At 47.8% G+C, this 14,778-nt stretch overlaps 1 protein-coding gene across 1 annotated transcript in view; it reads right to left on the bottom strand.

Annotated features, from left to right (window-relative positions):
• The window catches only part of PAPPA (pappalysin 1), a 173,628-nt gene extending 160,441 nt beyond the window's left edge, over positions 1 to 13,187 (bottom strand). Inside the window, exon 1 of the mRNA XM_084219498.1 lies at positions 12,734 to 13,187. Within this exon, the coding sequence (XP_084075624.1) occupies positions 12,734 to 13,130 (397 nt within the window). The 5' untranslated portion in view covers positions 13,131 to 13,187. The remainder of the gene's footprint in view (positions 1 to 12,733) is intronic.
• Positions 13,188 to 14,778: the final 1,591 nt, after the last annotated feature.

Here is a 14,778-nt window from a genome sequence, read left to right as displayed (position 1 = left end):
TAAACCAGGTCCATTTCCACCACTGCTCCACCCTGCTCCTTTATTTAACCTGCTCGCAGGCAAAGGGGTTGTGCAACAATGGATAAACTCTGCCCATGCTGTAATGCAAAATGCTCACTTCTGATTATCTTCCCCCCATTGGGATGGGAGGTGGAGAGACCACACTGGGGTAGTCTTACAGTGAAGGCTTGACAGAAAATATTTGTTCAGTAAGAAAAACTACTCTTAAAAAAAAAAAAAAATCAATAGATAAGACTATTTTAAACCATCCCATTTTAAGGTTTGGAGATTCTGCCAGCACCTTTTGTAATACACTTCTAAAATTCTGAGGCTCTCGGAACTAAAAGTGGGACCACAACTTCCACATTGATAATATCTGTAAAAGCTCCCTGTAAAAGCCCCAAATTCCAAACACACTCCTTATGGAAAAGAGGGAGCCTGGAACAGTGGCACGAGCCTTGCATTGACACCCCACCTCTGCCCAAGTGAAGAACCATGGCCCTGACCAGGCTGCTTCCCTTACTGACAGAGCCTTTCTATATCTGATGGCCTTCCTGTCCATTTTGAGTTGTCAGAAAGATTTATTAGAGGATCCAATTTTCTCTTGGAAGGAAACAAACATCTAATCCACTCACCTTGTACCTGAGACCAAGGTGCAGTGCTAAAGACACAAACCAGGAGCAGCCACAAGAACTTGGACTATTTATTCAGTTGCCCCTGTGCTGTCAGAGATTTGTGGGACCTCTGGAAGGAGTCAAAAAACATCCTGTGTTTCCCAGCTGCTGGCACCATTAGCATGCTTTGCTCATGCCCAGGATGACCACAGTCCCGTGTTACCCACTCCCCTGGGTCCTGCCCTCTCCTGCCTCCTGAAGGGGTGGTTCTGTGAGAATGGTGTGCAACACCAGATGTACCATCAGCCCTGTGCTCAGACTAGAGTGGACAATTTTCCTTTGGGCTATTTTAGTCCTTTTACAGCCTTTGCGCAACTCAAGAGCAACGGTTTTGCCAGGAGCCAGAATCTAGATTTTGATGTTAAAACAACAACAACAACAACAACAAAACAGAATCAGTGGATTTACCAAGAAGAAAATCTACAGGGTTACTGAAGTCAACCTTCCTGCTTGGGGTTCCCAAATGCTGTCCGTGCTGATTTCAAAGCAAATTTAGACCACAATTTTTCCCCACTTCTTTTATATTTTCCACAACGATGGGAAAAGATGAGGAAGACACAGAGTTAGACAGGCAAACATCTCATCAAAGAAACTCCTACAAGCAGATGCAGGGTAGGAAACATCCAGCAACCCTGCTGGCTCCAACCCACAGCCCGGGCCTGGGTGCGTGGTTGATTTTCACTAACTAACTTTTCTTCCCGTGAACTTCCTCTGAGGGTGTTTGTTTATAAACAGAGGAGGGAATATTATTGCTGGAGATGGGACAGTACGGGCGGGGGTGAAGGAGTTGAGGCCACAAGCCTGGAGAGCAGAGTTCAGGAGTGTTTGTTGCCGGAAACACAAAGGGCTCACTGTAACACTGGTACACGGCCCAGTTCCACAGTCTGCAGGGATTACGATATAGGTATATGCAGAAAATACTTCAAAAAGCAAAAACAACCCCACATTGTACAAATGTTTCCCACTGCATCACCATAACCATTACACACCCAAATAAAACCACCAACAGCGGTGACGGTGGTTGGAGGCTGTTCTCCACAACATTCACCTCTCAGCTGGGTCAGTTTCCCCATTGCATGCCCTCTGTCTGTGCCCCAGATTTTACACATTCACAGGTCTGGAGCAGCCCCCCTCCCTGATTTCCTCTCCAAAGGAGTTACTCTAGGTTTACATTGGTGTGTTCAACAGCAGAATCTGGCTTGTATTGCTCGCCCTTCCCTCTGCCAAGTATGTTTCAAAACTGTGTGTGTAATCCATTTAGTTAACATTTGCTTTTTCTCCCAGTACTCCTTTTCTCCCTGAACATCTCCATTCACGAGCTGCAGCACAGGAGGCTTCCAATTCTTGTCTAGTTTACGCTGAAAATAATTCTCATTAAATTATCACTGGTGAAAGGTGCTGTTTTGACCTCCAAGGGGCTGCTCTGTTTATCCACAAGACAGATGACATGTAAGACAGTAGTAATGCAAGCTCCAGATTTCAACTTTAGCACCTCAGACTTTACAAGCACAGATGCTGCTGCATTCAGAACAAACTCCCGTGGATTGGATGCACAGCCTCCCTGGTGATGCTCCTGACAGAAACACCGGTTGTTCAGCCATGAGGGTGTGCACTGGGTGGGGATCCCTCCCCAAAAATCCCTTGGGGCCCCTCCTGCAGCCTCTCACCTGGTCTGGATTTAACTGTGGGGTAAGCTTTTGTCCTTAATTTAATAACTTGAGATATACAGCGGCAGATTTTCAGCATTTCCTAAGAAGATAAGCAGTTACAACTTCAATGTTTTACAAGCCATTTCAGCAAGTCAATACAATAATCAATGTGCAGGCAGATAAAAAATATCAAAGTATTCCAATTTAAATTGGAGTAGTCTGAACTAAGGGGCTTTGCTGATATTTGTTTTTTCTCTCCCATTGGGGGCTGCACGCACTGTTCCATCTGAGAAATAGAATAATTTGTGTGGATTCAACCATCACCAGTGTGTCTGGCTCAGAGATATAAATTCCAGACCATCTGATTTTCTGCCATCTCCAAAGAGCTCATGTCACAAATTCCAAGTGCCTTCTTCCTCCAGCCTCTGTTGTCACCAGCACAATGTCACCTGGCAGGTGACAGACTCCATCACCACTCAGTACTGCCATCATCCACTGAAGAACCATCAACAGCTACAAGGAAACATCCTACAGGAGTTAGGGCATGTGACTCCACATGGAGAACAATCTCAGCTGAGGAATAACCATCATCCTCCCTAAAAAACAATAATAAAAAGTAACAAAAGGGCTGCTGGTGGGTTTGATTGCTGACTTTGTCACCAGCACACTGCCACACCCAAGACAAATCGAATCATCCCTCCTTTCCTCAATTTCCCTGATTTTAAGGGATGTGTTCTCTCACACCTGAGATTTATCATCATCAGCATCAGAAAGTTTTGTGACAAGTTCAACACTATAAAACCATAACCTTGCTGAAAAGATAAAGAGAAATAACAGCACTAGGATACATTAGTACAGGAGAAAAAAAACCTCCATTCAAAACTAAGTAACACTGGTTACAGCAAAGGCCTTTCCTCTCCATCTCATTCCCTGTCTTAAATAAAACAAACAAAATAATGGTGATAAAATCTGTTTCCTCAATCCAGTGGATGATCTTTGCGAATATGTTTCCAACACTAACAGCAGAGAACAGACAAGGAAGAGAACGAAGGGGGAAAGGAGCCTGCAGCTGATGCTCGGTGTCGAGAACAGGGCTGCTCTTCTCCCAATTCCATGACGACAGAAGACTCCTGGGAATCAGATGAGGGAGGGGAAGATGGGTCAGAAGAGAGAAATCCATATGGGAAAGTGATTTAAAGCAAACAGAGAGACAATAAATTAGATAAGGAAAAGGAGGAAAAACACCACAGAGGGGAGGAAGGAGAAGAGATAAAAAAGCCTGAAATATCACCCAAAAGGAAGACTGGAGAGCCCACCAGGCCCCAGGAGGTGCCCAGCACAGAACAGAGCGGTTTGTTTCTCTAACACAGCAATTCTTTTACTTTCATGAGCTGGTATCATATCTCTTAGCTGCTGCTCCACCAGGCCAACTCCAGATGCTTCTCAGTTTCACTTCCCCCTCACTCCCTCTCTGCGCTCGCTCGCGCTCGCTCCCTGTTTGCGCACGGCGAGGATGGATATTAAACAGAACAATATCAATAATTCCCAGAAAATAGGCGAGCCCGTGAGCCTGGCCGAGCACACGAGCACACTGCCTGCTTACCCCGTGTTCCCACAGCGCTTCCAACAGCAGCTGGCCAAAGCCACCAACCTGCGGCCGCCCTCGGAGGGGACGCCACCCTCCCGCGGCACGGGCAGCGGGAGAGGAGCAGGAAAGCAGGGACACTGCAAGAGGGAAGGAGGGAAAGCAGGGGAATCAAGGACACCAGATAGAAGGGGAAAAAGTGAGGCTTGGATGGTGATAAGAGAGGGTGGAGGGATTGGACGGGGAAGTCACACAATGACATCACCCTGCAGAACAGAAGATGGGAGAGTGGGTTTGGAATAGGGGAGATTTTAACGTTAAAAAAATAAAAAGGAAAAAGGAGAGGGGGAAGAAAAAGAGGAAAGGTTGAAAGAGAGGCCAATTTGAGATTTGGAGTAGAGCAAAACCGAATAAACATGTCTCCTTCCTCTGATGTTAGGGCTTGACAGTTTTGCTTCTCTCATATCTAAAGCAAAAAAAAAGTCTGCAGAATGAAGGATACTGAAGCAAGGACCACAGACAGGTCCAGGATGTAGAGGAGGGATGTGGAAAACTCTCTGAAATCCCAGCCTTTGCCAGATTCAGCCAAGCTCAGTGGTATTTTTCATGATCTTGACCAGGTTTAGGATCAAGTCCATGCTTCCTGTGTAATCCAGCCCCATTCTGCCAAGGGATAATTGACCTGTATTCATATTTGTTCACTTTTAACTGTGATACACAATGTACCCTCACTTGGTGCTGCCAAACTTATGGATGCTCAATGGTCCTCAAATTGTTCTGATCAGTGTCAACAAGAATAGCAGAAAGAAAAATTTCTGTGGTGAGATATTTCACTCCTGTCCTCTTTTTACCTCGCCTTTTTGAGTTCTGCTCTGCTCCTGCTCAGAGTAAGAGTACTTTAACTTCATGGATGGCTTTGGGGAGAGTAAACTTTATAATAGGCACTAACATCAAATCAAAGCAGTTTACAAGATGTGCCACTTGTGTCAGGATATGTGGGGAAATAAACAAGCTGCTCCTCCTTGATCATTGGAGTTTAAATGCTCTATTGATCTGGGAAGAAAATCAAAGGGGCTTTGGAAATGGTGTGTGTGTGTGCATGCATGCTCACAGCAGAGAAAATGAAGAGAAATGTGGAGAGACAGAGAAAATAGCACAACAATCAAGTATTCCTTCTCTACAGAAAGGTGAAACAAAATCAAGAATCATATCCAGATGCCAGCAACCCCCAGGTGGGAGGTGGGCACAGAGCAATTCAAGGGTGAGGTCAGGGAAAAGGTCCATCTTCATCTTCAGAAGCCTCTTTTTTGGGAAAACAAAGAACCAAAATGCACAGCACAGCAACTGTGCCCAGAACAATGCATGAAGCAAATGCCCAGAACCCAGGCAAGAGAAGGGTCCAATAGATTTTGCATTTATGAAATAGGAAGATTAATCTATACTGCCCACGTAAACAGTACTAGATGGAAAAATGGGTAGCACTGAGAGAGGAGGGTAAATGAAGAAAAAGATTATATTAGACTTGCTGATGCGCTTGAGAGAAAAAAACCTAGAGGATTTTGATCAAACAAGTATTTTCTAATGCATTTTCTCAATCATCTGGAATATAAGATGTGAAGAAGTAAAAACACAATCAAGCATTCATCCCTACTACAACTGCAGGGATGTAGGAACTGCCACACAGGCTAAGACCAGAGAAGGGTGGGAAATGTTTGATAAAATATTTTTCTCAGGAAAAGGGGAAATTAATCAAAACAGACTATCTGTGGGAAAGGATCAGTTTTGGCAAATATTCCAACTTAAAATTTCAATAGAAGTTTCATAACTGTCAAAACACCTGATTCATTTTAACTCTCTGAAAATAACAAAGCTGATACCTTTTACCAGCCAATGTTTTTCTTTCTCATACTTAACAGTTTTCTCAACCAATGTTTTGGATTTTAGGTACTTAAGATGTTGTGGATCTGTCCTTCTCTTTTCCTGTCTTACATTAAAATGGTGACTCCCAGTCTTAGCTAAAGAGCTTTGGTTTATAGTAGAGCACTGGGAAATCTTCTGTGGCCTGTGCTATATCAGAACCTACAAAGTGGATTTTCTGTGAATGTTTGGACTAATTATCTGCTGTTATATCCCTGACACTGCAGGGGACTGAATTTGGCAACCCAGGTGGTCCCTCCTCTGCTTCTGCTCCTGTAATTTCTATTGGGGAAAAGAAAAAAGGAGGAAAAAGCAACAGATAAAATTAGAAGCAAAACTATTATATGGGAGCATTTCAGTTGACCCCAGTCATGGAAGGGTTTATTTTTGTTTTTTCAATATGTCTTTTTGAAAAAAGACACTATACTGTAGCTCTTTTTTTTTTCTTTTTTTCCTGGCTCAGGCCAGCATGAAAACCCAATGTGAAAGCACTTGGCTAATCCTGTGGTCTTGAGAGCACCTAAACCCTGTTGGTTCTGCAATATTTTTTCATAAAATGTTTTGGGTTGGAAGGGACCTTTAAAAGTCATCTCATACAACCCCCTGCCATGGGCAGGGACACTTTCCAGTATCCCAGACTGCTCCCAGCCCTGTCCAGCCTGGCCTTGGGCACTGCCAGGGATCCAGGGGCAGCCACAGCTGCTCTGGGCACCCTGTGCCAGGGCCTGCCCACCCTGCCAGGGGAGAATTTCTTCCTAAGCTCTGATCCAAACCTGTTTTCTTCACTGTGAAGCCATTCCCTTTTGTCCTGGCACCCCAGGCCTTTGTCAGAAGTCCCTGTCCAGCTCTCTTGTGCCTCTCCAGCACTGAAAAGCCACACTGAGGTCCCCCCAAAGCTTCTCCTCTGCAGGTGAACAATCCCAGCTGTGCCAGCCTCTCCTCCCAGCAGAGCTGCTCCATCCCTCTGATCCCCCTGGAGCCTCCTCTGGCTCTCTGCAGCAGCTCCAGCTCCTCCCTGTGCTGGGCCAGGGCTGGGGCAGCTCTGCAGGTGGGCTCTCACCTGGGCACAGGGCACAGGGGCACAATCCCCCTGCCCAGACTCCTCCTGACACACCCCAGGACAAAACTGGCACCCTGGGCTGCCAGGGCACAAAACACTTTTGAGTTAAAGGTGCTCCTGGATGCGTTGTGGCTTCACCTCTCTTGTGACAGACCCACATCCTGGCAGAGCCAGACCCAAGCTCCAAGGAAGGCATTTCTGCACCAAAACTCCTCCTCCCCTCAGCTGGCTGCCCATAAGCTGGGTCAGGCCCCGGTGGCCAGCGAGGTGTCCACTGGCCCTTGGGTCCTTGCTGGTCAAAGTGCTCAGCCAAGGGTTTCTCCCACCCTTGGCAAAGGTGAGTGGACTCCAAGACCACGGAGCTGCCTCAGCAAACACCTGGGTCAGCTGTGCAAGCAGAGACCTGTTTGGCACTGGAAAGTGGCCCCTACCTGTGTGGAGGGTCTGGGTTAGGGTTCCCAGTGAGCCAGCATCAGTCAGCCCCTCTGGGATTTGGGATTTCAGCTCATCCCTCCCCATGCCACGTGTGGCTGGGGCTGACAGGGGCCACCTGTGCTCAGTGCAGCCACAGCCTCAGCACCCCTTGGCCACCTACAACCCCCTCCTGGCCTCGTGGGCTGGCAGTGGGGGCCTGGAGAGCAGCCCCAGCCCGATTCCCAGGGCGCTCCAACCCCGCCCAGGGCTGGCTGTGGCCACGGCTTCGCGTGCAAAGGCTCTCCAAGGGCTTCCCCTCGCCCTCAGCAGCGAGCCCGCCCTGCACAGCTCTGCTCTCTGCTCCTCCAGACATCCCCAGCAGTCCCTGGGGACAGCCCTGCTCCTTCTCTCTCTCCAAACACCGTCCTTGTCTCTTGCTTTCTGCCTCACGCGAGTTGTTCGAACTGAAACAGCCTGGCTTGAAATAAATCAGGCTGAAATGAAGCTTGGAGAGACAAACTCGGCCTGGGACACAACCCTGTGCCTACAGGACACAGCCATACGTCATTTAGGAATCTAAATTTGCCACCCTTCACACAGAGAGTCAAATTGTCCTCGCTGTTTTATTACCATTTAATTAATTAGAGCAGCCTACGTGTAAGTGCTTTAAGGGAAAAAAAAAAAAGCTTTCTTCTAACTGTGCTGTTCTGACTCTAGAGTGTAGCTGGTCAAAAGAATGGGACCAGATTAAATTGAAAATGCTATAGAAAGAAAAACCAGCTTCTGATTTTTGTCCCAGCTTCCACAGGCTGAAGGAAATATGCTGTTCAAATGCAAATATTTAATAAATGACAAGCTGTGAGGGTATTTTGTGCAGTGACCTATGAGTCAAGCCATGTCCAGATCCATAGTCATGAAGTGGATAATCATTTGAACCCCTCCACAGGGAAGCCAAAGCAACACAGCTTCCCCCACCCTTCAGGATGGTGTTTTAGAGATTTGTCACCTTGCAGGAACATCTGTGCAGGTGTTCCAGCTCCTGTCACTCCACTCTGCCCACCATGGCCAGCACCCTGGGACCTTGCACATGCCAGCACTAATTAAACAACAGAACTGCACGTTTTATATTTGACTTCTCCTTCATTGCAGTTCTTCATTACACAACACAACCAGAAAGTTCATACAATTGAAAAACAGGCTGTGGAAAATGCCATGTAATCTACCTGCCTATTGTTTTAACACCAGTGAAACTCTGAATAAAATCTCTTTGAAAACATCCTCAAGTTCTCAGCACACCCAGCACGAGGATCAGCTCTGGGGATAGGACCCAGCTCACCAATTCTACCTGAAGTGTATTAAACCAATATCAAAGTCCGAAACTTCAGAAGCAAACAAGTCCCCAAACCAAACATGTATTCTTTAACTCTGTGGAGAGACTAGACCTGTGCAGTGTCAATTACATATTTTATAATTGCCTAATTATTGGACCCTGACATGGATGTTTCTCAGTCCCTTACATGCAAAAGCTGTGGCTTTGAGTGAGCTCCACCATGCTGATTTTGGCTTTTCTTTCCCTTTGGATTCTGCTGCAGTTGTATGTTCATCAAGGACTGAAGTTGGGAAAACATAGGCACTCCCTTACATATGAAGCCTTATTAAGCTGGGATCATGCTCCCTGTTGGCAGGCTGAGGAATAGAGAGACGGAGGGGAATGAAACCAAGAAGTGGGGGGGAAAAAACAACAACAAAACAAAACAAAAACTTTCCCTCTTCAGAGCAGGCACGCCTTCTTACTCCGGCTCCCGCTACCGATCATTCATCCCGCTCCTCTCAGCTCCCAGCCAGCAAAGAGTCACCATCTCTCTCCTGTGAAAACACGAGCCACCCCAGAGCCCAAAAAACACGAAAACACCCTGACAGGGACTCGGGAGCATCCCGCTCCTTAGGATGGGCTTGAGTTTTCACCGTGGCACCGAAACACCTTTGATTACAACAGCAGCAGGGTCAGCAGCGCTTTGAAGCCCCTCATTTCGCATGGTGTGTGTGCATTACCTAACCCAGAACAGCCCCTCCTTAACCCTTTCCTGCCCCAGCATCCACAGGCGGCGCGGGGGAAGGTGCCCGAAGCCGCTGAGCGGCTCCAGGCGCACATGTGCGTGTTTACAAGAGGGATGTGCTGAGCGGCGGGCTGGGTGCGCACATCCCAGCAGGGTTTGTCCGAGAACTCTGCGGCCCGGGAGGGAGGGAGGGAAGGATGGAGGGAGGGAGGGTGAGTGCGCAGGAGCCGGGAGCTGCTCCGGGAGCCGCGCCGCGGGAGCCGCTCCGAGGAGCGCAGCCCGGCCCCGACAGGGCTCCTGAGCTTTTGCGTAACGCAGATCAATGGGTCAGACTTCCAGTTTCCCAACAGCTTTCCCTCTGACAAATGCCAGAGCAGATAGCAGCGGAGTCAAACAGGGCGGCAATAACATCGCTGCCAAGCAGCGTGAAAATTGGCAGAGCCTGGCACCAGGACTGCCTCTCATCAGACACAGGGCACGGCCCGGCACAATGACGAACCCACTTAACAGCGCTGTAAAATTAGCCATTTATGAAAACAAATTGAATACTGCAGCAGAGGGTGACGTAAGGAGAGTTGGCTCCAGACAGAAACTCCTGTAGCCTGGATTAGCAGAAGAACTCCGTTATGTCAGGGCTCAGGCACAGGAGCTGATAACAACTTGGGTCCTGCATGAGATTTTTAACAGACACAGCAGGTTTCCCCTATAGGCACACAGGGGGCTGTTCCTGCACCACTTGCAGTAATTTCTTACATGCCAGCAGAGAGTGGGGCAAGGGGAGCAGTTGTCATGGGCAGAAAATGAGGGGCAGAAAGTAGGGGAAGACACAAGAGCAACTCTGAAAAAGGGGTGTATTCCAGTCAATCCCACCCCTTCCCTGAGATCTGTACAGCCACACGGCTTCCCACTTTGCAACTGGGATGAAAGTTGGGGAGAAATTCACTTCTGGTACTGCCAGCAAATGCGCCCCAGTCCCTTCCCCTCCAAACACCCAGATGGGCTCTTGATTTCAGTGGGGTCCTACAGATGCAAATGCAACAGCAGAACTGAGCTCCTCAGTCTGTCACATCCCAAAACAGTGAGAATGTGAAAGCCAAGAGTTTTGGCAGCCAGAACCCTTGATTTCCTCATTGAGGGAAGCGTAATCTCTCCCTAAGCTTGCTGCAGGTCTGGGAAGCTGTGGTGTGCAGAGGATACTCCAAGTGAGTTCCTCTTGGACCTCTTCCAGGTGTTTACACACAGAGCCAAACCTGGCTCCTCTTCAAGAGTGCGTGCGAGGGGGGCAGGGGGAGCTTAAAAATAAAATAAAAATCACAAAGTCCTCCCGAGCTGAGCTGAAGCTGTACGGTGCAAAACTGGGGCATTTCTCTTCATTTTTCACAGTGGAATGTTATTTCCATGCATAAAATGGGTCAAGTGTTTTATACAGGCAACAACCTAACCTCCCCCATCCAATTAAAGTGTTTTACTACAAATGATCTTTGTGTGTGTTTGTCTAGGTTCCCGCTCGTGAGAATTAGAGGTACTTGCACCAAAGACAGACACAGGGTCCTAGGTGTTGCATTAAACACATTAAAAAATACCCTGACCCTGTTTTGGTACCGATGAGATCTGTGTAAACCCCGATTCTGCCTTCCCCAACTTGAAAGGGAAGCACTTTGAGCCCTGGGGTTTAAGTTAGGGTTGGGAACCAGAAGAGCAGAGTGTGAGAAAGCCAGGGGGAATAAATCAAGGCATAACGTGGTTCACCTATGAAATCACTGCTCTGAAGGCACACGGGACCAGCCCATGCCCGGCACCTCCTGCCCACCCCGGCAGCCCCGCACAAACGGCGTCTCCCTCCTCCCAAGCGAGCGGAGCAGCAGCGATCAGGGAAAGTTAAGGAAAAGCACGGCTGAGTTCATCTCAGTTTTTTTGGCTTTTTTTTTGTTTTGTTTTGTTTTCTTTAGGACAAAGCAACTTTCTTGCGAGACAGCAGCCGCGGCGGTCGGGGATGGGGCAGCGGAGCCGGGGATGTGGCAGCAGGGAGGGTGGCAGGGGACAGCGGGGACAGCGAGCGGGGCTGGCGGGGCAGCGGCGCCGCCGGCACAGGCAGCGCTGCCTCCTGCGAGGAGGTGACTCCACTTAAAGGGAAAGGGGAAATCCTCCCTGTCTCTTTAAGGCATCCTAGGACATGGAAACCTTGTACTTTCAGGGAATCTCCTTGCCAAAAGAACTGTAAAACATGTCTTCCCCCCCGCCCCCCAATACCCGTTTCTCTTTCTGACTTGTTTCCTTTTTTTTTTTTTTTTAAGGGCATTTCCATTTTCTATGACTTCCTTCAGAGCAAAGATGGATGTGGCGACATTTATAAGGGTTTGTAACCCTCCGAAAAGTATCCGATTTCACGACAACTTCGCTGCACTTTATCACTAAAGCGAGGAAAGGGCGGGAGGTAGAGGGAGGGAGGGAGGGGGAGAGGGAGCGAACGCGGGGAGAGGGACCCAAATTCAGGATGGGCTCATAAAATTTAAATAAGAAAAGTGCAATACTCCTTGTTATTGTCCAGCTCAGACAGCTTAGACTGGTAGCTGCTTTGAGTACTAAATGATTTTATAGGGCTGTTTGACCTTAGAATCATTGATGTTACACTTGCCATTTCTAAGGGGAGACAAAAATACTCCACACATCCTCTAGCTGCAGTGCGAGTCCCAGCCGTAGCCGAGTGTCGAGGGGTTGGGAACTTTATAAACTCATTTGATTCATTTGAGGTTACACAATAGCCAAAAAGTTCCTTTATAGCTTTTTGGAAACCACACGCTAACACTGCATCTAAAGAGCGAACAGTGGAGTACACTAAAAAGCCAATAAAACCAAGGAAATCGTAGGGGGACCTTAGATATGCGTTTCTTTGCAGCCACACACCACTCACACACATTTCTTTCCATACTTACAAACAAGCCACTTTCAAACGCTCTACTTACAGTTTTCCAACCTGAAAATCAGACAAAACCCCACCGTAAGAGCTGCCTCTTCTACCTGCGCCTCAACCCGCGCACCCAGCAAGACAGAAACCACCCCAGGGCACTGCCATTTCCCCTATGCAAAAGTTTACATAACTTTTCCTGCGAGCCTATACTTCCAGCCGGTCCGCAGAGCTCCGGGATCTCCCGGAATATCTGGCGGGGCGAAGGCGAGCCCGGCGTGCTGGCAGAGGCGCTGCCATCCATCCATCTATCCCTGCACGCATCCATCCATCCATCCATCCATCCCCCGTGTGCCGCGGGGCGCTCCCGCGGGGCTGGGTGTGCACAGCCCGCTCCCGGACACACGCACGCCTCCAGCCGGCTCCCGGCACGGAGCGGGGATGCTGCAGCCACAGGCACGGCCAGACCTACCTGCAATGACAGCCGGAGATCTCTGTCCGCCTTCGGCTTTCAGCCACACTTGCAAAGTGAAGGCATCTCGGGGCAGCTCAACGTCTGCCTTCAGCCGCAGCTGATCACCTTGGCCACTGAAATAGAGCGCCCTGCTCGGGGTAAGGGACTCCTCTTCGTCCTTTACCTCCCGCTGTTGCCTCCTGCGGGGGACATGCCCAGGCTCCAGCCCAGCAGTGGAGCGCCTTCCTCGGGCTAACCTGGTGGCACAGGTGCCCGGGGCAGTGTGGAGGAGCTGGCGGCTGTGCCTGGTGTCCCTTCGTGCCCTGCGGGAGCGCTCGTCCATCCCACATTCGGGTCCACTGGCTAGGGCTGTACAGAGAAGCGCAAGAGGCAGCAGCAAACTCCAGAGCTGCATTTCCAATCTTCCCCCCCCTTCTCCCCTGCAAATCCTCCCGATCTGCCAGCTTTGGGCTCCTCCTTGCCTTGACTTTCTTCTCTTGTTCACCCTTCTTGGTATTTGCTCTTTTTATAACCCTTCTCAGTTGCTTTTTCTTTTCTTTTTTTCTTTTTCTTTCTTTCTTTTTCCTGCTTATAGGTTTTTTTTCTCCTTAAAACAAATAAAAATCAAATAAATCAAAACTCCTTCTTGGTTGAAATGTATTTCTCTGTTCTTCCTTCTCTATCTGTCTTCTTCTCCTCTATTCCTCCACAGCTGGAACTCCTCTCTCTCTTCTTTTCTCTGCTGAATTTTCTTCCCTTTATTTTTTTTTTCTTCTTAAAAAAAACACACACACACACACTCACACACACTCAAAACAAAACAAAAAACCAAAACAACCCCCCAGCTTTCTCCAAGACTCAGACCCACTGATTTCCCTCCCCCCAAAAGATGCTCTAATCTATTTATTTTTTTGGCCTCCTTTATAACATAAGCCACAACCCCCTCCTTTCCCCCTACCTCCCCCCCTCCCTTCTTCTCCACAAAATGAAAGAAAAGAGAAAAAGCCCCTCAGAAGATGAGTAAACAAGAATATGCTAATCTACTCTAGGGTGCTCCACCTTCCCAATTGAATGATTCCCATTAAAACTGCAGGGATCATGACTAATCAATCAGCTTGAAGGAGCAGATAGCTCCAGAGGTTCAAACACTTTTGCTGTTTTCCTTTTCCCCCCTTCTTTTCCTCTCTTCCTCTCTTTCCCCCTATCACTTCCCCCCCCCCCTTATTTATTTTTTAAAGAAGACAATCAAGATGAATGGATCAATGTGACAAAAATCCTGCACCCCCCTTTTTGCAATCTCCCCAGCTTTCTTTCTCAGTCCAGTCCGAAACACACATTCCTATTTTTTTTTTTCTTGGCAAAAGAGAAAGCTATTTCTCCTCTCAGACTCCCCGTTGCACTTTGCTGGTAAACCTTATGCTCCTCTGCAGCACATAAAGAGTCTTGAAACTTGAGTCTCAGATATTTTTTTTTTAATTGCTTTCTTTCTTTCTCTCTTTTCCACTCTCTCTCTCTCTCTCTCTCTTTTTCTAATTCCTTCTTTTCCTCTTATTATTTTCTCAAAGTTATGCAATCAGCCAGGCTCCCCCTTTTGTGGTCCCCCTCAGTGCAGTTGTGTGCAGCTAATCCAAATGTTGCATCAAAGGTCCCCATCGAATCATCAGGAGCTAAAAGGAGAGAAGCTTTTTGAAGAGCATTTGCCTTCCAGAAGCTGTAGCAACAGAGTAGGACTTGGCTTTTGAGTGCTCCAAAGACTCCTGGGTTATTTTTTGGAAATAATAATTTAAAAAAAAATCAATTATTCATTTTATTGGTGGATTGAATCAAAAAATCCTCTCTCAATATTGCTAATTTTCAGCCTGAGGAATTCAGCTCCCCTGGTTTCCTTGGCTTGGTTGTAGCCACAGGTAAGCTCCTGGCTGCTTGCTGGTTTGTAGATCTCTGTTTCTGAGCTGGGACGTTTCTTTTTTTTTTCCTCTTTTTTTTTTTTTTTTTTTTTTAATATTTTTTTTCACTCTTGAAAGATCTCAAAAGCTCCCCCTGATGGCAACAAAAAGGATTTT

This window comes from Fringilla coelebs (assembly GCF_963513975.1).
Source record: "Fringilla coelebs genome assembly, chromosome: 21".
Taxonomy (NCBI): Eukaryota; Metazoa; Chordata; class Aves; order Passeriformes; family Fringillidae; genus Fringilla; species Fringilla coelebs.
Note: the sequence above shows the minus strand (reverse complement) of the source record. Positions and strands in the feature narration are given on the sequence as shown.